The sequence below is a fragment of the Semicossyphus pulcher genome, unplaced genomic scaffold (assembly GCF_022749685.1).
Source record: "Semicossyphus pulcher isolate SPU_LCO1_2020_fin unplaced genomic scaffold, fSemPul1.0.p SCAF_7, whole genome shotgun sequence".
Taxonomy (NCBI): Eukaryota; Metazoa; Chordata; class Actinopteri; order Labriformes; family Labridae; genus Semicossyphus; species Semicossyphus pulcher.
Genome location: NW_027211748.1, coordinates 18,083,085 through 18,104,556, shown reverse-complemented (window position 1 = coordinate 18,104,556; position 21,472 = coordinate 18,083,085). Strand labels below are relative to the sequence as shown.

At 40.8% G+C, this 21,472-nt stretch overlaps 3 protein-coding genes across 3 annotated transcripts; 1 reads left to right on the top strand and 2 right to left on the bottom strand.

The window, feature by feature from the left end:
* The first annotated feature begins 645 nt into the window (after nucleotides 1–645).
* Nucleotides 646–8,364, top strand: dcaf8 (DDB1 and CUL4 associated factor 8). The gene is made up of 13 exons (XM_069684277.1): nucleotides 646–877; nucleotides 1,381–1,455; nucleotides 1,555–1,650; nucleotides 1,888–2,528; nucleotides 2,644–2,784; nucleotides 3,123–3,217; nucleotides 3,556–3,666; nucleotides 3,769–3,899; nucleotides 4,482–4,589; nucleotides 4,753–4,883; nucleotides 5,008–5,127; nucleotides 5,467–5,583; nucleotides 5,953–8,364. The coding sequence occupies exons 2-13, from the start codon at nucleotides 1,419–1,421 to the stop codon at nucleotides 6,058–6,060; spliced, it is 1,836 nt and encodes a 611-aa protein (XP_069540378.1). The 5' UTR covers nucleotides 646–877; nucleotides 1,381–1,418; the 3' UTR covers nucleotides 6,061–8,364.
* Nucleotides 8,365–9,075: 711 nt separating this feature from the next.
* Nucleotides 9,076–20,118, bottom strand: ndc1 (NDC1 transmembrane nucleoporin; the record flags this gene model as incomplete). The annotated part of the gene is made up of 18 exons (XM_069684749.1): nucleotides 9,076–9,970; nucleotides 10,057–10,217; nucleotides 11,324–11,424; nucleotides 11,514–11,577; nucleotides 12,140–12,190; nucleotides 12,721–12,833; nucleotides 13,962–14,222; nucleotides 14,303–14,464; nucleotides 14,575–14,656; nucleotides 14,748–14,840; nucleotides 16,751–16,883; nucleotides 17,008–17,059; nucleotides 17,956–18,064; nucleotides 18,353–18,479; nucleotides 18,570–18,744; nucleotides 19,132–19,233; nucleotides 19,322–19,462; nucleotides 20,085–20,118. Coding segments are annotated over 18 exons (2,025 nt in total), but the record flags the coding sequence as incomplete, so codon positions are not given.
* Nucleotides 20,119–20,662: 544 nt separating this feature from the next.
* On the bottom strand, nucleotides 20,663–21,421 carry LOC138611570 (GRIP1-associated protein 1). The gene has a single exon (XM_069684748.1). The coding sequence runs from the start codon at nucleotides 21,419–21,421 to the stop codon at nucleotides 20,663–20,665; it is 759 nt and encodes a 252-aa protein (XP_069540849.1).
* Between the last annotated feature and the right edge of the window lie 51 nt (nucleotides 21,422–21,472).

Sequence of the window (21,472 nt, the reverse complement as noted above, 5' to 3'; positions counted from 1 at the left end):
TTAATTGCAGAGTAGGTTTACACATACAAGGAATTTGTTTTGGTGTTTTGATGCAGAACAATTATAATAGAACTAGAATAATATAAGTAAAAGACAAACAAGATACAAAATAGGCAATAAGAATAAAAAACAATACGTATAATACAAAATATGTACAACAGGTGTGATTAAAAACTGTACAGGTGTGCAGGATATTGGTGAGTACAAAAAGCTTACAGTATCAAATTAAAAAATAGTGCAGTGTCCAGACAATATAAAAATCCAGTGTGTCTTATTTTAACCCAGCAGCTATTTTTTACCCCAGGGGCTGCCTAGCCATAGCGAAAATAAATTAATCAATAAAAATGGCTTACAAGATTCGTATTTAAACTGGCAATGAAAGATTCTTATTTTAAATATTAGATGTTATTTAAATTAAGTCAAGCTTCTAAAATATCTAAATAATACTTTTTACAGATAAGTGATAAATTACAAAAGAAATATAATTATTTTATTTAATTCATATTTATTATGATACACTATTAAAGATACACAACTGTTAGTTTTATTTTTTGGCCCCGCGTCTACCCTTTGTAAACTTCCGGTGAAAAAAAAAAACGAGCGAGCACGACACCGGAAATGGACTCACAAAAAAAAGAAGCTGAACCGTCAAAACATAAACAGAGCAGTCAACCTTGTGTGAACGCAGCTAGCTTGCTTTAAGTCTGTCTTTTACAGAAAGCTTATGCACGCATTCCTAATGTCGTGTGTTAACCGTCAGAGAATTCCCAGTCGAGGCACTTAGCTCAGTTGCTAAGAAGTGGAGTGGAGAACATAAATCTGCAATAAAGATTAGGACTAAACTAAGAAGTACGCCTCGTCGGGCCTTCGAGTAGAGGTACCGCTAGCTTTGCTCGTTAGCTACTACAAGCAATGCTAGCTGCTTGCTCGCTTCTTTTTTTTTGACAACCAGCTGTTCGGTTGTTGAGCATGACTGTCAGTAGTTGTAGTTTCGATATTCGTTAGCGTCTCTCAGACTAGTTAGCATTAGCTCACGTCAATAACAATGTTAGGTAGTCGGAGCACTGCAGAGGACAATACACTATTAAAATAGAGTAAAATCGGGCATTAGTTAGGCCTTTGAGCCAGAAAGTTTGTTTATGTCATTGCAGGCAGAAGTTAATGTGTGTTAAAATTAGCCTGGTTGTTAGTTTGCAAGCTAAGAAGCTAACAGGTAACTTGTGTCCCATGGCACTCGGTGGTTGTCAACAGTTAAGCAAGTGCAAGCTTTGATGTCTGCTTTCTTGTGCACGATGCAAGGTGTCTGCTCTTAATGTATGACCCTGTCAATTTGGTTCATCAACAACCTAAATGGTGTTTTTTTGTCTGTGACACTTAAAGGTTCTCCCTCGGGTCGACGCAGGAAAAAGGAGACAGACATGGCTGAGGCTGACGGCAAATCCACTGTGCTTAACGGTAAAGGATCAGTGCTAGAAAATAACTGTCCATAAATGTGCGAGCTGTCGTGATCCTTAGTGCTGACAGTTAATCAGAAGACATGTTTGGTTTTACTAGGTGGCTCTGAAGAGAAAGAACCCGGAGAAGATCAACACAATGAGGGAGATGCCTCTGGAAGCAAAGAGGGAGAAACACAGTCTTCTTCTCAAGATGGTAACCACATTTTTTGTAAACCGCTCATAATGCTTGAGTCTTTGCTTAAATATATTTTTTAATTACATCCAGATTTATTCGGCATTATTAGGATACTCTTTTGTTCCTAACATTATTGTAGTTTAATCTTTTTAACTTAATAGTGAGCAGATGTAGTTCTCCTTTTGATGAATCTCGTAATGAGACATTTATATCTTAACCTCGCCTTCATGGGTTTGGCTTTCCCTATTTCTGTAGCTCCCAAAGAAACAGAAGAGGCGTCTGGAGACAAGCCTATGCCAGATGTGGAAGGTGAGACAGGGGAAAACAGAGAGGGAGATGAGGAGGAAGACACAGACAGCATGGATGGCAGTGGCCTTTTCTCCCTGACTGAGGATGGTGAGAGAGAGAGTGAGGGAGGCAGAAGGGAGAGGGCAAAGGACAAAGATGGCGGGAAAAGGGCAGCTAGAAAGAGGAATAGACCTGGCGGCGGCACCAATCACTCCACAAGCTCAGATGAGGATGAGGATGATGATGAAGAGGAAGATCCGAAAGATGATGAAGACGATGATGAGGCTATGGAGGCGTGGTTGGGAGCGGAGCTCCAAGATCTACGTGGCCCTATATGGCGGGCAGTCCCCTCACTGTGCTCCAGGGAGATCGGCAGGGAGTCGCACCAGTTTGTGAGGCGCGTGTGTGGAGCCCGTGGTCTCGTGCAGAGGCTGGAGCTGCAGGGCCGACTTGAGAAGCACACGGGCTGCGTCAACACATTGCACTTCAACCCCTCGGGCACACGCCTGGCTTCAGGCAGCGATGACCTGCGAGTGGTGATCTGGGACTGGGCTATCCGCCGTGCCGAGCTCGAGTTTGACAGCGGCCACAAGAGCAATGTCTTTCAGGTAAGGGAAAACTAAAAACTTTACCTGACATGAGAGTAAACACAGATTTAAATGAATGAATGAGGAACTAATCGTGGTTGGAAACTTAAGATGAGTCCTTTCTTAATGTTTGTAGGCAAAGTTCCTGCCTCACAGTGGAGACTCCACCTTGGCCATGTGTGCTCGAGACGGTCAAATCAGAGTGGCTGAGCTCTCTGCCACACAGCGCTGCAAGAACACCAAGCGGGTAGCACAGCATAAAGGGGCAGCACACAAGGTGAGTGTGTGTGCTGTGTATATGTGAACATAAGGTTGGGCTCAGCCTGCAGGAGTTTGAGCATATTTAAATACCAAATTCACCCCTCCAAAAAAATCAAAAGAAGTCTGCTCTGGGACCTCGGTCAGTTAAATTGTTGTAATGATTTTTGTAATGTCATGGGGTTAGAGAGCCAATCATTAACCTCCTGTGTCTGTTAGGATTTCAAAGTTGTATAGTCAGAGCCTGGCCTAGGCGTTTAAGTGTTTTTGCTCTAAACTGCAGCTAGGATAAATAAAGTTAGGAGATGATTAAGTAGTCACTGATCTGTGTTTCTTTTCACTTGTTTTTGGGTTCAGCTGGCTCTTGAGCCAGATTCCCCTTGCTACTTTCTGTCCGCTGGAGAGGATGCTGTGGTGTTTGGTATTGACCTGCGTCTAGACCGCCCCGCCAAGTGAGTGCTTCCATTATTACATTTTATCACCTCAGGAATTGTTTTTTTTTTTTTATGTCTAAAGTGCTCGTGCCATACTTAGGAAAGATATAATATAAACAAATGACAACACAATACACTTGTTTGATTAGTGTTCATACATCCAGTGGTAGTGATAAAAATATGTCCTTTTAAGGCACTGCATGGTTTGTAGGACCGTAAAATAAATATCCTTTTTTAGTCAGTGTTGGGGAACATCCACTTTTAAACTCTTTGCCTGTTTGCCAAATGTCATCATGATTTCCACTTTCCACTTGCTAAAGCTAATCCCCTTTTCTCCCTTTACATTTGTCTGGCAGCAAACTGGTAGTTGTGAAGGAGGGGGATAAAAAAGTAGGGCTGTACACCATCTTCGTCAACCCAGCGAAGACACACCACTTTGCTGTGGGCGGAAGAGATCAGTATATAAGGTATAAGGGTCACTCATAATTAAAATTGGAGGCGGTAGAAATAGTATGATTATATTTGATCTTACTTCTTGTCTCACTTACTGTTCTCCTCACTCTGTGTAGGATCTATGACCAGAGGAAGATCAATGAGAATGATAACAATGGGGTGCTGAAAAAGTTTTGTCCTTCACATCTGGTATCCAGTGAATCCAAAACCAACATAACCTGTCTTGTGTACAGTCACGATGGCACAGGTAAAAACATGCGTTATGAAAAAGAATAATAATTTTGCTTTTAAAGCTCTTAAACAATTTATCTTAAATTTGCCATCATAAGCAAAGCAAAAGACGTGTAAGAGCTCGCACGCAGCATTTGTGGATTTATTTTATTATCAATATTCCTTACGGCCTGATTTAACTCACTTTCAATTTATTGGTTTTAATGTGATTACCCTTACATCATTCCTTATTCTGTTATGAACACATTTTAGAAATATTGAAAATAATGAGCCCTACACTTGATCCTTGCTTTATTCGTGGTCTTAAAATGCAAACACTTCTGCTTTTCTTACTTTTCCTGATGCAACCACAATGCAACATCAGTGACACTGAAACAGAATTAGGCTCGTCTCGCTGAATAACCATCATTAGTTTGCCCTTATCTTTGCAGAACACCACTAAGGTCGGATTTAGCGCTAGTTACAGAAATTTAACTTTAATCCAATTAATATAAATTTTTTCTCTGAATCTTCTCTGTTTGATAAATAATCCGTAGATCATTGTCTGATTTTATGGCATGCAATGATATAAAACAAATGACCCTATTTATCTGTGCAGAGCTCCTGGCCAGTTACAATGATGAAGACATCTACCTGTTCGACTCCAACCACAGCGATGGGGCAGACTATCGCAGGAGATACAAGGGACACCGCAATAATGCTACAGGTGTTACATTCAGTCTCTAATAACAGCGAAGTAGAGAAGAAAGCTTTTGTGTTTTCATGGGCCAATTGTTCCTGGAGGCGTACTGTCAGGACTGTCAGGAGTTTGTGGTTAGCACACAGACGGAAGAGTATCATCTTCTGTCATCCTCCCCTCTTTCTCACAGTGAAGGGGGTGAACTTCTACGGGCCGTGCAGTGAGTTTGTGGTCAGTGGCAGCGACTGCGGACACATCTACCTGTGGGACAAGTACTCTGCTCGCATCGTGCAGTTTATGGAAGGAGACAGAGGAGGAGTGGTGAGTCAAACGGAGGCAGAATGGAAAGAATATTTATCGGATAAGAAGATGACTTTGGAAAGGCTGTACAGTCGGTTTGCAGTGTTTCTTCTGTAATCTTTTTGTCTACCCTTGATAACTACAGGTGAACTGTTTGGAGCCACATCCCCACCTGCCAGGTATGGCCACCAGTGGGCTGGACCACGACGTCAAACTGTGGGCCCCCACAGCTGAAAGCCCCACAGGACTCAAGGGTCTGAAAGAGGTAAACCATTCTTTACAGTTCATGTTCATCAGTTGTGTTTAACCCACTTAGAAGAAATGATGCAGGGACACCACTAAATAGTGCTTTACAATACATTCTGTGAGATACCACGTCGGTTGACAGAAATTTAACAAACCTATTTGAACTATTGTGTCTAAACAACATAATTTAAAATGAAAAACTGAAGGTGAATGTGTCTGAACTGTCTGTTTTGCAATGGCTGTTTTGGGCCATTTTAATATTCACATTTAACTTTAGTGTCTAGTAAAAAACAAAACAGTGTTTGCATGCTATTCTGCACATTCACACCTGTTTTACATCTTTGTTGTGTTCCTCAAGGTCATGAAGAAAAACAAGCGGGAGCGCGATGAAGACAGCGTGCGCCACGGTGACCAGTACGACACCCAGCTGCTGTGGTTCCTGATGAGACACATGAGAAACAGACGGCCCCCTAGGGTGAGCTCTCTGTTTTTGGGCGTGTAGTTGAAAAGACACGGACATTTAGCAGGCAGGCAGGGCCTAAAAAAGTGTGTGTTATGGGAAATGTAGGACTTATTGTGTTTCGAGCATGACGTATACTAGGGACTTTGATTTCTTCCAAATGGTTCTTTGTTTTTATTTTGTGGAAGACAGATATTGAATTGCTGGAGTCCCATTCAATTTTAATCTACTAGACATAAACTTGCATTCTGGTGTATAGTAAGTGTAACAAAAAATAATTTTGTTGTAGATTTATTACAGGCTGGCAAGATGTTTGCAAACTATTTTAGCCCAAAAAAGTCTCTGTCTTACTTTTCTCTGTCTCTCTTCTCTGTCTCGACGCAGGCCCGCCGCGAGGGTGCCGAAGCTGACACAGACGATTCTTGGAGCTCTCCAGAATCCTCTGATGAAGAGGACGGAGGTCCAGACCACGTCCAGTGCATGTCCTCCTGAGCCACACACAAACATACACACACATACATACACAAACATACATATATACACACTTTATTGCCCTTGAACATAGGCAAGCACTATTGACACACTGGCACACTCAAACACTGACGAGCCACAGACTTGGATTTTTCTTTTTCCTTTTACACACATACAAACTCAAACAGACACACACACACACACATTTTCTTAAACATACTCTTGAAGGAGAGGGACAGATAAGCTTAATGCTTGGTTTCCCAGCAGTTCTGTGTGTGCGTATGGCGACTACAGAGTGCATACACACATCCAAAATCCTGATTTTTGAGAATTGTACAAAGAGGTTTAGTGAGTGAGTTCATCCCTACAAACCACTTTGAGGCCCCCTGCTTGTCCATACATAATCTAGAAGCTCTGCGTCACCCCAGAACGATGTACTGTGCGTTTATGGCAACAAGCACCTCCTTTTTCAGGCACCCTGTAGGAAGCTATACATCACCAGCACACAATCCCCCCTTTCTTAGTAACACCCTTCTTCTTTCTGGAAGGAAGGGCGTAGATTGGTACTCTGGAGCCATCCCCTAAATGTGACTTCTTTTCAAGATTTGAAATTGTAGAGGGGGAAACTGTGAAACAGTGCCCCTGAATGCATCGCCCCAACCCCCATCTCATACTGATATCTGGCCCTCCGCTTGTGCAGCTAATTGTATTTCCTCACACGTTTTCTCTCTGAAGACTACTTAATCCCTACATGCTGCATCACCTTACATGCTGCCCCCTCCCTCCTCTCCCCAGCACCCCCCTTTCTCACTTCTTAGTGCACTTTGAATCAGGGATGCTTTAGTTTGAGACACAGACAAAACGTGCACGGAGTGTGTGATTTTTGGGGGTAAGAGGTATTGTCTTGTATCTTGCATCGGAAATGTCACATTTAAGTTTAATTTACTTTTTGAGTGGGGGCATAATTTGCACTTATGTGTTTTTTTGACAAGGGAAGAGAAGGTTTCTTTTGCTTCCACCAGCCCTTCTCGTTCCTCTTCTTCCTCCCTCACTCTTCATCCTGACACCCGCCTTTTACAGGAAACCTTCAGTTGAGTGAACTTAAAAATACAGATGTAGTTGTTGTTCAGCATGTGCATAGGATGTAAGGACAGGTAACGGGGAATTGTGTAATTTTAAAGAGCCAGAACCGACCTGGATTAAATCACAATTGAAAGACTTGCCTATGTGCCGATAGAGAACGGATTAATAATGAACTACACTTGTTCACGAGGTTCCTGAGAATCTTTCGGTGATGCTAACGGGCTCAAATCAGTTTTTAAATGAACATTTGAAATAGGTCGCGTGTTCGCACTCGGCGCTACACTTGTGAGGAAATTCTGTCTGTGCTGTATTAACATTGGCTCAAAGAGGAGGACAGAGGGGGCTGCAGGGTCAATATGCTTGCCAGTCATTTGTTGTGTGAGAGCGATAAAGTCCAGCTTTTCTCATTTTCTATGAGAACTCTAGTTAGTTGAATTTATATGTACATATATAAATATATATTAAAACTGTAAAAAAAAACAAAAAACAACTTTAGCAAATGCTGTTTGACTTCCAAAAAAAAAAGAAAAAAAAAAAGATGTCAAAACATTTGATTGGTATTGATGCAGAGGTTTATATTCGATATGAGGACAAAGTACTTTTAAAATCCAGAGATAAAAAAAAGTCGACTCGAGGCACCGTTTTTGTTCAGTTTCTCCTTCTCTGAATGACATCCCTCTGTTAGGAACAGACCTGCTGTCATTTCAAGTGTTAACGTTTTGATTCTGTTTCTTGTTCAAGACAAAAAAAAAAAACAGTATTTCCTTTCTAGATCGAAATCCGTCATTTGAGACAGTTGTATCCAGATTTTCCCACTGGCTATTTTTGGCATCTTGTATACATAATAAGGCTTTTGATGAACAGGTTTTTTTCCACCACTGCCTAATATTGCGTTATACCAGTTCAGTTGGAAATATGTACAATTCGTGCAATAAACAAAAAAGACAGTGTACTTGATTATGGTCTCGTTCTTTGTTGTAGTGCTGTAACACACTCTAATAATCATTCATCAACACAAGTGGCCATAAGGGGGCCTGTTCTTTGTGTGTGGCAACTTCAGATTTTGTCCTCACTTTTCTGTCAGAAACACATAACCGTAAAAATAGATAAAAAATGTGAGCCAACATTTCCCATAATGCAACTCAATAGTCTTTCATGAGAGCGTCCCTGCATTAATATGTTGTCATGTAATTTAACTATTCACTCTTCCAGTTTAAGCCAGCCTTTTAATCAAATAAAGATTAGTCTTCCCTGTGACTTTTGCATTTTTCCATTTTATACAAAACTTCAAAGGTGACAGATTTTAGCTATGCAATCAATTTTCTATTATTCTGTGTTTTTGAATCATTTTTGTTTCATTTAAAAAATCGTATACATATTATAATATAATGATTTTCCGGAGCCTCTCCTTCCACCTGAAACGCACAAGCCGTTTTGCCATTCAAAGGTCAGACCTTAGCCACGATTGGCTGACGGTACTTGGAGTGACTGTGTAGCCCCTACCCACGTGTGCAATCCCATGTGGGGGAGCGGCCACACTGCACAGTCGCTCCAAAGTTGTAGAAAACATGGCTGCTCTCGGATCGGTTATTCGGCCTTATATGTACGAGCCAGAATCGCCAGGAGGCATCAGAATGGTAAGCTGAAATCTTGAATCAACGACTTGACTACAAGCTAGTTCAAGAAGGCAGCCTGAGGTGAATGACGATTGGTCGATTTCAGCGAAAGCAAGGTTCTACGAAGAAACCTGTAGCTGTTCTGAACAGCCCATTTCAGAGGCGACCAAAAATGTGAAACCCATGCACAATATGAGAATATCCATTAAAAGATATGGCTCCTTTAAGTGTAATAAAACATTATACATATACAGAGTGGATTTTTATGAGAGCAGTTAGTTTATGTTGAAGGAAACTGTCAAGCTGAAACCACAATAACCTGACAAATGTTCTACACAATGTTTTTATTCATCAACAGGTCTTTGAGTGGGGATTTAAACTCAACACATGTTGGGAGTGACATAATATATTTACTCACACAGGTAGCCAGTCACACCACATATCCATCCTTTATCTGACAGACGTCAACAATAAACATGTACAAACAGAGGTGTCTGTAAATCTGATGAGATGTATTTTATAGTAGGAGAACCTTTGCTGACCACAGCTGTAAGCTAGTTCTCCAGGCTGGTGTCTAGAACAAAACCAGATCTATGATAATACATATCAGAACACTCTCTCTCGCTCTCTCTCTCTCTCAACACCTGTGAAACTGAGGCAATCTCAAAATAAACAAAAAACAGCTTCTTGCTCACCACTCTGGCAAACCGTGCTCTCGCTCTCTCTCACTCATTCAGCACACCAAACGGTCTGAAATCATAAGGATGTAATTCAAGGAGACAGATTAAATATGAAAACAGCTTTTAGTACAACTGCAGCACAAATAGCCCTTTAACAGCTCATCCCAATAAGCAAACAACCTTTATGATTTTCCTCGGAATAGAAATGAAGAACACATCTATTGGAATGAGCCGTTTATCTTTACAGTAAGCTAGTCTGAATCACCCAAAAGCAGGAGGCAACAGTCTTCCGACCTGTCTCAGTCTCTCTTGGGCTTCCTGCCCCGCCTCGTGCGTGTGGGAGATGTCATCTAGCCTGTCAAATACAATCTGCCATGACACGGTGCAGACATAAATATTAAAAGAGGCACTATCATGGGCTTTAACTTGTTGCCTCACTGATGCACACACAAAAATCACACTGATAAGAATGCGTGGTGTCAGGTTTGTTATTCCTTATATTCCAGAAACTGCTGCAATCTTTTCCGGTGCTCTGCAGACATCAGAACAGCACTGAGGATTTAAAGAAATACATGTCAATCATTTGTGTACTCTTTTTGTATCATTTCTAGAAAGTCAACTCTAACGACAGGCCTTACTTTAAGTGTGATCCAAAAGTGGTCGTTATCCTGTAGATGGCGGTCTTGAGAGTGGCCCTGAGAGCAAAGCGCAGGGTTTTGTAAGTGGAGTCTCCCATGCTGCTTGAGGACCTGACGGGCTTACTGGACGCATGAGGCAGCTTGAAGTGTCGATCTACCGCCTGTGCAAAAGAAGGACAGAATATGACTGCTGTCAGTAGGTGCACAAACCATGATTCCCTGGTAGTGTGTGCATGTTGTGGTTGTCAGTCTGTACAATATCTGCACAATTTTATCTGGTTCGCTAATGTTTCTGCTTCTTGGTAAATGCAAACAGTTGTCCTAGTGCAAAAACAATTCTACTTGCTTACTTGCATCTGTCCTTAAAGTCTACAGTCTTAAAGTTACATTTCAATAATGACTAACTGCTTCACAGATAAAGAAACTTTTGTTTTCAAATACATTTCTTGGCAAAAACTGGAATTTAATTTTTGTACCACAATGGACGACTCCCTTTCTTTTTATTATTAGATGAGGCTACACGGTGGTGCAGTGGTTAGCGCTGTTGCCTCACAGCTTGAAGGTTCCTAGCTCGAACCCCGGTTCAGATGAAGTGGGTCATTCTGTGTGGAGTTTGCATGTTCTCCCCGTGCATGCAGGTACTCTTCCTCCCACAGTCCAAAGACAGCTCGTTAGGTTAACTGGTGACTCTAAATTGCTGGTAGGTGTGGGTGTGAGCGTGAAAGGTTTTCTGTCTCTATGCGTCAGCCCTGTGATTGACAAGTGATCAGTCCAGGTGTAACCTGGTGGGGTGGCTGTGGTAGAATCGGTCATCACAAGGTTGGCAGTTCAATCCCCGACTCACATGTCGAAGTGTCCTTGGGCAAGACACTGAACCCCAAATTGCTCCCAGTGGCATAACCATCGGGTTAGACATCGGGCATAGATCTTATTGGAGATTGGCACTTAGGCTTTTACCATCAGTGTGTGAATGTGTGTGTGAAAGGGTGAATGTGTAAAAGCAGCTTTGAGTGGTCGGAAGACTAGAAAAGCACTATATAAGCACAGTCCATTTACCATTTAACCCCGCCTCCCACCCAATGACAGCTGGGATAGGCTCCAGCCCCCCTGCGACTCTGAACAGGATAAGCAGTATAGATAATGGATGGATTATTAGATGAACTGGCCCTTTAACTATCCCAAGTCTTAGGAAGCACAAAGCAGTTAACCACAGTTGCTCTGCCAATTTGTGCCCTCAGTGTAGCCGCAATAAACCATGACAGCTTACCTCTTGTAAGACCAGCATGCAACTGAGAATGCTGGGTAATGTAGTCTGTACCACCCCAAACTGGTCTTCCGAGAAGGAGGCTTGAACCAGGTAAGACAGCCCTGGAGGAGGATATTAGATGATAATGTAGATGTTGCAGTAACAGGCTGCATCGATATCAAACGAATATGAGGTCCTCATCTTTTCCTACCTTCAAGAGCCCAGATGTGAGCCTGGCTGTCTGCGAACAGAGCCTGACTGGAGGCTTCTGGGAGCTTTAAGAGACAATGTTAATTAGTAGGAGCATTTTACTGAACAGACAGATGTTTATTTATGATGGAGGGTTGAATTAGGTGGAGACGTTTAGAGAGACTACACTACAACATGCGTACGTGATAAGTGGAAGATACATACACCTAAGAAAGCAAAGCAGACTAACCAAACTACATTCTACAATCAGGAAGTGCAACATAAGTATGATATTGATTGTGGAAAAACTTCAGTTTAAGTGCAAGCACACAATTTCTCAACATTGATTCGTACAGATGATGCTTCTATAACCAGCAAAACACGTGTTACACAACGTGTTAATTCAAGCCCCAAAGTCATTAATTAGTAAGGCTCACTGTAACAGATAGATGGCTAAGAGAAAGGAGCTGCATTAGTAATGTCTGCAAAGTTAAGCCCGAAACCAGGAGTTAAAAAGGAGACGTCTGCAGGGTTGGGATGTTAGATTGGGTTAACGAAAATGATAGTCTACTGTGTCAGCATGCGGGGAGCCCCTCACAGTGTTCGGGAGACTAAAGACGACAGCATGCACATGCTACACATCCTTACCTTGTTGAACAAATACATTATCAGCACCCGCTTTGCCAAGAAATTTTTAACCTGAATGGGACAATTGAGTTTAAAGTTGTTTCGTTTTCAAAAAATACATCAAAAAGTGAAACACATTTAACCCCAGGCTAAGATAGCAACAACAGCTTTAAAGCAGGGATATCACATCTTTTAGAATGGACGTACACTCCTTTAATATAACGCTGGATGATGTGACCTTTATTACACAAGTAAATGAGATCAGTAACTAGGTTTTAGATAAGACTCAATTTTCCAACCCAATTTCATTGGCACTCTCACTGTCTTATCTCTGCAGCACACATCTCTGGTGCCAGCACAGAAGTAATTGGTTAGATTGAGCTGCAAATGAAGAAAGTGGAGAAAATAATCCAGGGAGCGAACGGACTTCTGCCCTTTTTCATATCTGCTCACCTTCTGACCAAGCAGAGGCGACCCCTCTGTATGACTACTATTGTTAGCCCAAGGTTAATAAAGGTTAAGTATGAAAGCTGTTTGTCAATACAGTATTAAAATAAACAGATATATTGTGATTCTGTATTGAAATAATGCGACTGAAGTACCTGTTCTTTTCTGTTCTGGAGAAACTGAGCCAGGAGACTTGGTTTGGACTGCTCCTTCTTGGGGCTAGTTAATGAGGCCGGGGATGGCAGGGGACTTCCTTTGACCTGCGAGTCTGCATGAGGATACATGCACAATCACACATAGGAACCAGCAAGAAAGCTGCATTTGCCGAGATCAATCCTTCAATCTACTAAACTCATGTAATGAGACCCTGACCAACTGACATGACAACTGAAAGACAAGCCTGAAGTTTAAAAAAAACAAAACAGTGAAATTAGCCGATTGGTCCAGTCATTAAACTTCTTCCAACAAATGTTATTAATAAAGAAGGTACAAATTACTACTGAAGCCCTTAGCAGACATGCATCCATACATTTTATTTGCCCTGTTTTCCTGTGATCACAAGTTATTTCTTTCTCGAGATCTCAGAAACAAAGCTGGTTTTACCAATTACAACAGATTAATTTGGCCCATTATCTCGAGATAACAAAGCTTATTTTCTCGTGGTAACGGGATAATTTTCCGCCGATCTTAAATAAAAAACAACAGGCTGGTCACTGTTACAGTGACAGACCAGGACATGTCATGTTGCCATTGCCCACACTAATGAGGGAAGTAAAGTTAATCCTGTTTCTATGTTTGTTTGGTGTTTTTACAACTTACGACTTAAGATCATCTGACGTTATTGTGGTGCCGCGTCGTTATCTCGTAATAATGTGATAAATAAGTTGAGATCTTGAGAAAACAACAGGAAATAACTTGTTATCATGGGGTAAATAAAATAAATGTCCGCTTAGGGCTTCTGTAAATTACAGCTCTAAATAAGGAAAAGTATTCAACACTAGTTTCAGAGCTATAAATAGGAGTTCCAAATGGGTGAAATGTTTAAATGTCTGCCAATAAAACCCCTTGCGATTATCTAAAGGGGATGTGAAGCTTCTATAATATTGTATTTTGTGATACTCTCAGTTCTCAAAACCACTTTTAAATTACTTTACATGCTGAGATTCATGGCAGTGGTTACATTTTATGGTGTTTAAACCCCCTGCCACTAGATGGCAGTGTTGTAATCTAACTTAAGTAATTTGATTCCAAAATAGCAACATAATATGAATCATATTGCCTGATTCTTGAGGATACACAGCCCTTGTATCCTTACTGTACTAATAGGGGTTGTTATCATCAACCATATTAAAGCTTAAAGCGTCTGTATGATATGAGTCCATGAGCCTCCTCTCACCTGTGGAGGTAGACCAGAGTTTTGGACCTCTCCTCATGATGTGTGGACTTTGCACTGTGCCGAACCACGGTGAGCATTGTTCTACAGGAGCAGTAAGGCGTCGCAGGGTGGGAGAAGCAAAAGGGCTGTCCAGGTCTGGAGTAAAAGGTGCTGTCAGAGGGCTCTGTTGGTTGCCGACGACGGAGCGAGCAAAGACCGAAACTGGAGTTTTCATCAGTAAAGTGGGCCTCGGACTCATCAGGTCTTCTGGAGCCGAGATCACTTTTGAGGAATAAAACATGGGGAATGAGAGAGGAATGATCAAAGTAAATTCAGTTTACTTATGTTTTATAGGAACATACTTGATGTCTCAGATGAAGTCTTCCTTTCACTGCCAGTAGACAGGGATTTGGCCCTGCCGTTGGTTGCCACGGTGTCGTGATAGGCTATGAGTCTCTGGGTCAGGTCAGCCAGCAAAGACAGACACTCCTTACTGATGGCGTTCCAGTTATGAGGATGGCCACCTGAGAAACAAAAGATAAACATTTTGATTCCTTTTCTAAGCTACTTATTAATACAATGTGAATATTTCAAGTGTGTCTACATTTATATAACGAAGATTTATATAACTTACCTGGCTGACTCAGACTGAAGACCTCACAGCGTCGTGATGGGGAGTGTTGAGACAGCAGAGCCAAGTCCTGCAGAGCTAAAAACTACAATTTGGGGAAAGAAAAATTACAATAATGACATTTTAAGGGCAGAAAAAAAGGGGAAACTTTAAATAATGTCAAATGTTTTATCTACCTTCACTATCATTGGCTGCTTGTCAGTAAGAACTTTAGGAAGGCACTGGTGGGAATCCTCAGTGAAAGACGACTGTACAGGAAAACTGAACACCTGCAGATGACAGGAAACGCATTAGATAACACAGAAACTTAAAATCAAGCTCCTCACACATTATTTTTATTCATCATTTTAGATTATTTCTGGGATTTTCACCATTACAATGGAGTTAAGAAGTCTGGTGCTCTTCGTTTACTTGAACATTTAAAGCAATGACAGCATTGCTCCATAGTGTCTCTAAATTATTAAAAAGCAAATAGAAGCTCACTTTGCAACCCAACGCTGTCTACTCTTTAGCTACAAATTGGCGATCACTTTATATTATCAGAACAGGGCAGAGTCCATGCAGTTTTATGGTCTTCAGCCGGTACTCTTTGGATCAGCATTTAGATGTGCTCAAGTCAGGGTTCATGAGGAGGAAAATTAGACTGTATTACCAGACAAGTGATTAGAGAAAAAAAAGATGTTGGAGGCACTTGAGAAAAAAAAAAACCTAAGGGCCGGTTTCACAGACAAGGCTTAAGCCTAGTCCCAGACTAAAATGCCTGTTTGAGCTGTCTTAACTAAAAGCGACTTGCACAGACCTATTTTAAAATAGTCATAGACTTAGCCTGTTCTGGATTAAACTAAGCTGATTGCAAGAGGGAAGGTTAGAGCTACTCTAGGCCTAAATTGAAGCTTAAATTAATCCTTCAAAGAGGCAGGTTTAACTTCTGCTTAGTCCTGTTTGTGAAGAAGAATGGACTATTTGGAACATCTAAATGAAGACCAACATGCACTACAGAGGCCAGCCAGACGAGTACTTGTGGATGAGTGTAATCGGAGTGCTGCACAACTACCTGAAGCAGTGCTGCTGTCCTGATCCTCCAATGGAAAATCAGGATCAAGCAGTTGTGCCCATGGCTCAGGCCAGAAATGACAAACAAGGACTTGCATACAGAGATGCTTTTACATTGAAGCACAACCAGATGAGACGCATTTAAATATGTAGTGTATTTATTATGGCTTTTTTATTTTACTTTTTTATTTAAATAGTGTGCATGGAAAATTAAATGAGAAAATCGAAGCCGTCTTAAGATATTGTTTGCGGTGATTAAAATACTCCATTAGAAGCAATAAACTCATTTGGTCCTTAGTATGAAAGAAGAATAAAGATTGACGCAGACAGTGGAATATATTCACCAAAAACACGGACCAATTTACTTTCGGTCATCATGTGGTGTACAATTCACCAGTATTAATTCGCTCTCTTCCAATCTCTGCATTCTCTATTTGTTTACACCAGTTTAAGGTTCTTCCACAGAGTCTATAAAGGCAGATATCATTCTAAAGTGTATGTCACAAAAATAGAAATATGAGAAAAGTAAAACACTGAAAACAATAAAGATATCTCACAAGAAGTTAAACTTTTCTTGTTATATTTTAATTTGTGTTGAATTTACTGCAAATACAGCCCAACCACTCTTCTTCTCTTGCTCAGTGAAAGCAGTCTGGCTTTTACTTTCAGTTACTGGATTGTTTGACACACTTTTGTTTTAGTTTTTTCAGACTTTTTTCAGACTCACTAAAGTATTTTGAACAAATTATCTTTGCCTCTGCCGTTGTTTTATCTCCAGGTTCACACCAGTCACTGTGTTTTTCAATTCCATTCCGGGTTTTTATGAGCACCATTAGACCAACAGCATGTGCTCATACTTAGCCTAATGAGGCTTAACCCTGGTGTTCTCTTTTAGGCTTACTTAGCTTACTCCAGGACTCCATAGTCACCGACTAACTAAGCTAAACTTAGGCCACGTCCATGAAAGCCACTTAAATTTCCTGGTTTAACTAGTACACATTAAGGCCTACTCCTGGCTTAATTAAAGCCTTGTCTGTGAAACCGGCCCTAAGTGTAGTTATATTAAGTCTGTAGCACAGACTTTAACAATATTATAGATTGTATACATTTTAACTGATACACATACCTCAGTGACAAAGATCCTAAAGAGAAGCAGTGTGATGTGCCATGTGAAGAGAAGGAAGGTGGCACTGATCCACAAGTGGTACAGCAGGAAGGGGTCCAGTAGACTCGCTATGCTGTCAAGCGGGTGGACAGAGCTGTAGGCAGACACATTAAGACAGATGCATTGCTTTCTATCAGTCCTGCAAGCAGCAGAGGGCAACAAAACAAGACCATTATGTTTTTTTCCCCCATCATATTAAGCACAGAGTTCATACTGACCTGTCCAACTGAAGATTCAGTGTTTTACACATCCAGGCTCTTGGAATGTATCCTGTTAATATAAGGTTCAAATGTTTTGAACATCACATCTCAGAATTTTGTGCAGAAAAGGGCAAAACTAAAACTAAAACAGAGCTCGGGTACAATAGCTGTATCGATAAATAAAAGTATGTCTATAAAGAATTGATTGACAGGTTGCTATTTGGGAGAAGTGCACTCCTTCAGCAATGTCACTTTAAGGTATTCATTAGTACCAATGACTGTACATAAAGATGGATGACGCGTCTCCACCTGCTCTCATTGTACGAAATTTATGACAAAATAGCCCCCTTGATGGGCTCTGCCATCTTGCGATGGTGACGTCATTTGGAGCAAGAGACTGCGCAGTAAAGATCAGCAGGTATAGCCGCTGTAGCCAATTCCGCTAACCAAAACACACACTTAACTTACCAAAAAAAGACCAGCAAGGATCTCACTCGCTGGTGTATTTAACAGCGTCTTGTGTTGGTCTGAAGCAGACGTTCACAGAAATGGAAACTTCAATGACTGTAGTGATTGTTTTAGTTACGTTTCCTCTCGCCGTTCCTCCTCTACTCTGCTAATCCAGAACAGATCGGCTGCTGGAGCCAGATTTGTCAACAGAGCTGTCAATCATCTTTTTTACAGCATCAAATAACTAATTAAAATTGAACACATGGACATAAGTCAGCATGATAAGAACTAACTATAATGACAGAAGCCATGTTTTAGAAACATGTACTTGACGTGTATTTGGATTTTATAGTTTGACTCATGTCCCATTGGTTAACATGGAGGAGGCGGGCTTTATGAGCTATACTGCAGCCTGTCAGCAGGGGGAGATAGAGAGGGTTTGGCTTCACTTTTAGGGAGCTGTCATGTCATCCATCTTTTTATACAGTCTATGATTTGTACACAGAGATCACTTACCCAAAAAGAAGTACACGACAATGTAGTTCCTGACTGAGTAAAGTGCTTGAGTGGCGCTGTACTTCACCACCAAAGGTAGGGATCCCTTAAAGCGAAGGTATTTGTATTGCTGGAGAACAATAACAAGTGGTTAAAATCAACACTAGCTATACTGAGTGTCACGTAAAAGGACAGTGTCAGATATTTTGTTTTCTAAGGTTTTGGCCTGAGTTGTTGGAGAAGGTTTCAGAAACCTGATGGCAGAGGTTTAAAACAGATTTAAACATTAAAGATAATGTTCCTACAAAAGGATCCGTTGTATCATTTCAGACAAAGCCATTCAGGCAAAAATAGATTTTGAAAACCCAATCTTTGCATTCTCATCAGTCAGGCAAATGAGCAAACTCACATCACATACCTGAACGGTGTGAAATGAGACATAGTTCATGTTGTGGATCACACCCAGTAGACTGTGAGAGAACCCAACAAAGGCTCCAGCCAGCAGGAGGATGACTTGATACTCATTAAGACACATCTGAGTGGAACTGTCAGAGTTAAAAACACATTAAGGCAATTAGTCTGTGGAGGAAGAGTGCGAAGCTCAACATGATAGCTGTATTTTGGTAGCTGCTTACCCATCACTCTGTGTGCAAGTGTAGCCAAGTGCCTCATATCTGCCCCCGATGGTGATGGCACAACACCAGCCCACGATTATTCCCATAATGCAGTGTGCCAGGGAGCTTAAAAACTGGCGAGGGTGGAGCAGCTGGCCCAGCAGGGCAATCTTCGAGCATGCAATAGTTGGGATGACTGAGGAGAAAGAGAAAAAACAACAGTGTTTGGACCGTCATATGAGACCAACATGTGCTAACTAGATACTATTCCCACACTGAATGTGCAGGTACATTAGCAGGTAGGACTCTACTTTAATTGTTGGATGGACTTAGAGGGGTATTTAGAAATAACTACTTCCAAAATAAATGTTTGAACATTTTCAACATACAACAATATTGTGGTGCATCGTGTGGCTTCTAGATAATGCACCTGTAATGTGCAAGATTCATTTGATTTGTTTGCATAAACCCTGAACTGATTAGTTGACGCATTGCAGCTTTGTTCTGCTAGATTATATCTGAGTAAACAACGGCAACCACACCGAAATATTCAATCTACTTTTTGCAGCATCCCGCCACTCACCTGAATAATACTCCAGGTTCAGGAATCCCACCATGAGGATCACTCCAAACAGCAGGATCAACGAGAAGATGGCACTTGCACTCGTTAAGAGAGAGAGGCATTCTGCATGTATAAAGTAGTCTACAGTTAGCTTCACACAACTTTCTTCAGATAGCTGTAAGACCAATCTCACAAGAAATTTGTGACTGACCTGATGTTGTTTGGATGGGGTGGAGGAGACTGAAGCGACTCAGGATAACAAAAACTGCAGTGGTGGGTGGCAACAACAGGACAGCCCAAGCAATACTGGCCGCAGCTCTCCAACAAATCACCTGAACAGAGAAGCCAATCACTACCATATACATAACAAAGAGCAGAGCAGTTGCTGTCAATATTTGAATATTTTAAAATTGACTCAGAATTCTCCTATGCTGTCAATTTGTCATAAGAAGATATGTTTTGCAGCACAAACAATAGAACATATGTTCTTTTAGCTGGTTTATATCCTTAATTGGAACATTATGCTGGGTAAGTTGTTTACATATGTAAGATGACTCACAGACGTCCCGTCAATCAATTTCTGGTTTACTTAAGATATTTCTTTCAAAACAAGACTTACATTTCTATCAGAGTAAAAGGAAAACTATAGCCTGACATTGAGCTATATATTTTTATTGTCTTTTGTATATTGTATTTTTCAAACATAGCCATTTTGCTTGATAAGGCTACTAATTTCTGACTTGTTTTTTTTTCTGTATAATATATGTTTATAAGTTTCTTTGCCCAAATTATATTCTTATTTCTTGCTCTGTTAACTGTAGCTAATTGTATTCTTGTGCCGCCAAATAAACGCTGAAACTAATGTACACTATTTTCAAATAAGCTAGCATAATCACACGGGCTACATGTTAGCACGTTAGCAAGCGCGGTATTTTTTCTCTTTCTTGAATGAAGAATTAAGTTTTAAGACTCACCTTGCGGACAAACCAACAACTTTGCTGTGTCGAAAACATGTCGTTTGGAAAGATGGAGAGACACACGGCGAAAATAATCTCATCAGCTCTCCTGCTGTCAAACTATTTTCCACTCAGTTTCCCATATCGCGCCACATGCATTCAAAGGACCTCTGAAGGACCGATTAAAGGTGTCCGTATAACTGCCTGTTGCCAATATCCAAGCCCCACGCATTAACTTTATTGTTCTCACTAGCTTATGTATATAATTGAAACGTTGAGTTGAACAGAATAACATGACACAATAGCTTTTTAAAGTTCATTCAGATAAATATTGATTTAAACAGAACTATAAAGTAAGCTTGTAGTTGAATGATACAAAAAGTAATAAAAAAATACATTGTCACAAAATTAAATTACACAAGGAAGCCACAAATCTGCTTTAATGATTTAAATATAAATATACTAAATATAAATATAAATATACTAATTACTAATTTCTTTGTCATTTACAGTCATATTAAATGTAAATCCTATAATAATTCATACACCATATCTGTGCTTTACTTTCCTAATTAAGAGTATAATCAGCTGTCAAGTCAATTCTGAATTCCTTTAGTTTCATCATGTATGAAAGCTTTCTTGTCATGATGATAGCCATTTCCATAAGCTGGAAAACTGTGTTTCTCCAAAACAGTCTTTCTATCATTGTCCCGAGCAAAAGACTTGGTCTCAAATGCATTGACCGGGAGCTTCTGTGATGAACCGATGGACATCTCAGTTTGAACTGCTTTATGGACGAATGGCTTCTGTCCGGGTTTCTGGTTAATTGCGGGGAGGGCAAGCTGCTCCCTCTGGACCTTCTTGTCTTCCCACAACTTCAGCAGACGGCGTTGATTATTCGTCATATCCTTGAGATTTTGCTGCAGTGACTGCACTTGATCCTCTAATAGTGTTTTAGAGGTGACTGTATTTGCCAACTCTGATGTCAAATCATCAACAGTCAGACTCAGTTTCCCAGCCTTCTCCACCAGCAAGCCACACTCACGGTCCTTTTCATGCAAGTCACTGATTATGTCCTTTGTGGTCTTTCCATTGAACTTAGGGCTGCACTCGAGTCCAATCTCAGTTCGAAGAGCCTTCACTTGTTTCCTCAGCTCCTTGTTGTCCATAGTTAAAGTCTTCAGTTTTTGTTTAAGAGCCTCAGTTGAACGCATCCTCGACTCATACTGCCGGAGTTTCTCTCTGAGAACACTTTCTCTGTGCATGGCATCATCTCTTTCCTTTCTGCACTTCTCCAAAAGTTTCAATGTCTCAAATTTGGATACCTTTTCAACTTTCCCACTTGAGCTGGCCATCGTATGGTAGTGTATAAAAAAGTAGTATTAAAAGGGCATTTTCTTCTTTAA

Excerpts from the sequence above, each read along its gene's own strand:
- dcaf8 (XM_069684277.1), top strand. The coding sequence starts at position 1,419 with ATGGCTGAGGCTGACGGCAAATCCACTGTGCTTAACG. Across the intron at positions 3,667-3,768 it reads GGAAGAGATCAGTATATAAG|GATCTATGACCAGAGGAAGA; the intron begins GTATAAGGGTCA and ends CACTCTGTGTAG. Across the intron at positions 4,884-5,007 it reads AAGGAGACAGAGGAGGAGTG|GTGAACTGTTTGGAGCCACA; the intron begins GTGAGTCAAACG and ends TGATAACTACAG.
- LOC138611570 (XM_069684748.1), bottom strand. The coding sequence starts at position 21,421 with ATGGCCAGCTCAAGTGGGAAAGTTGAAAAGGTATCCAAATTTGAGACA.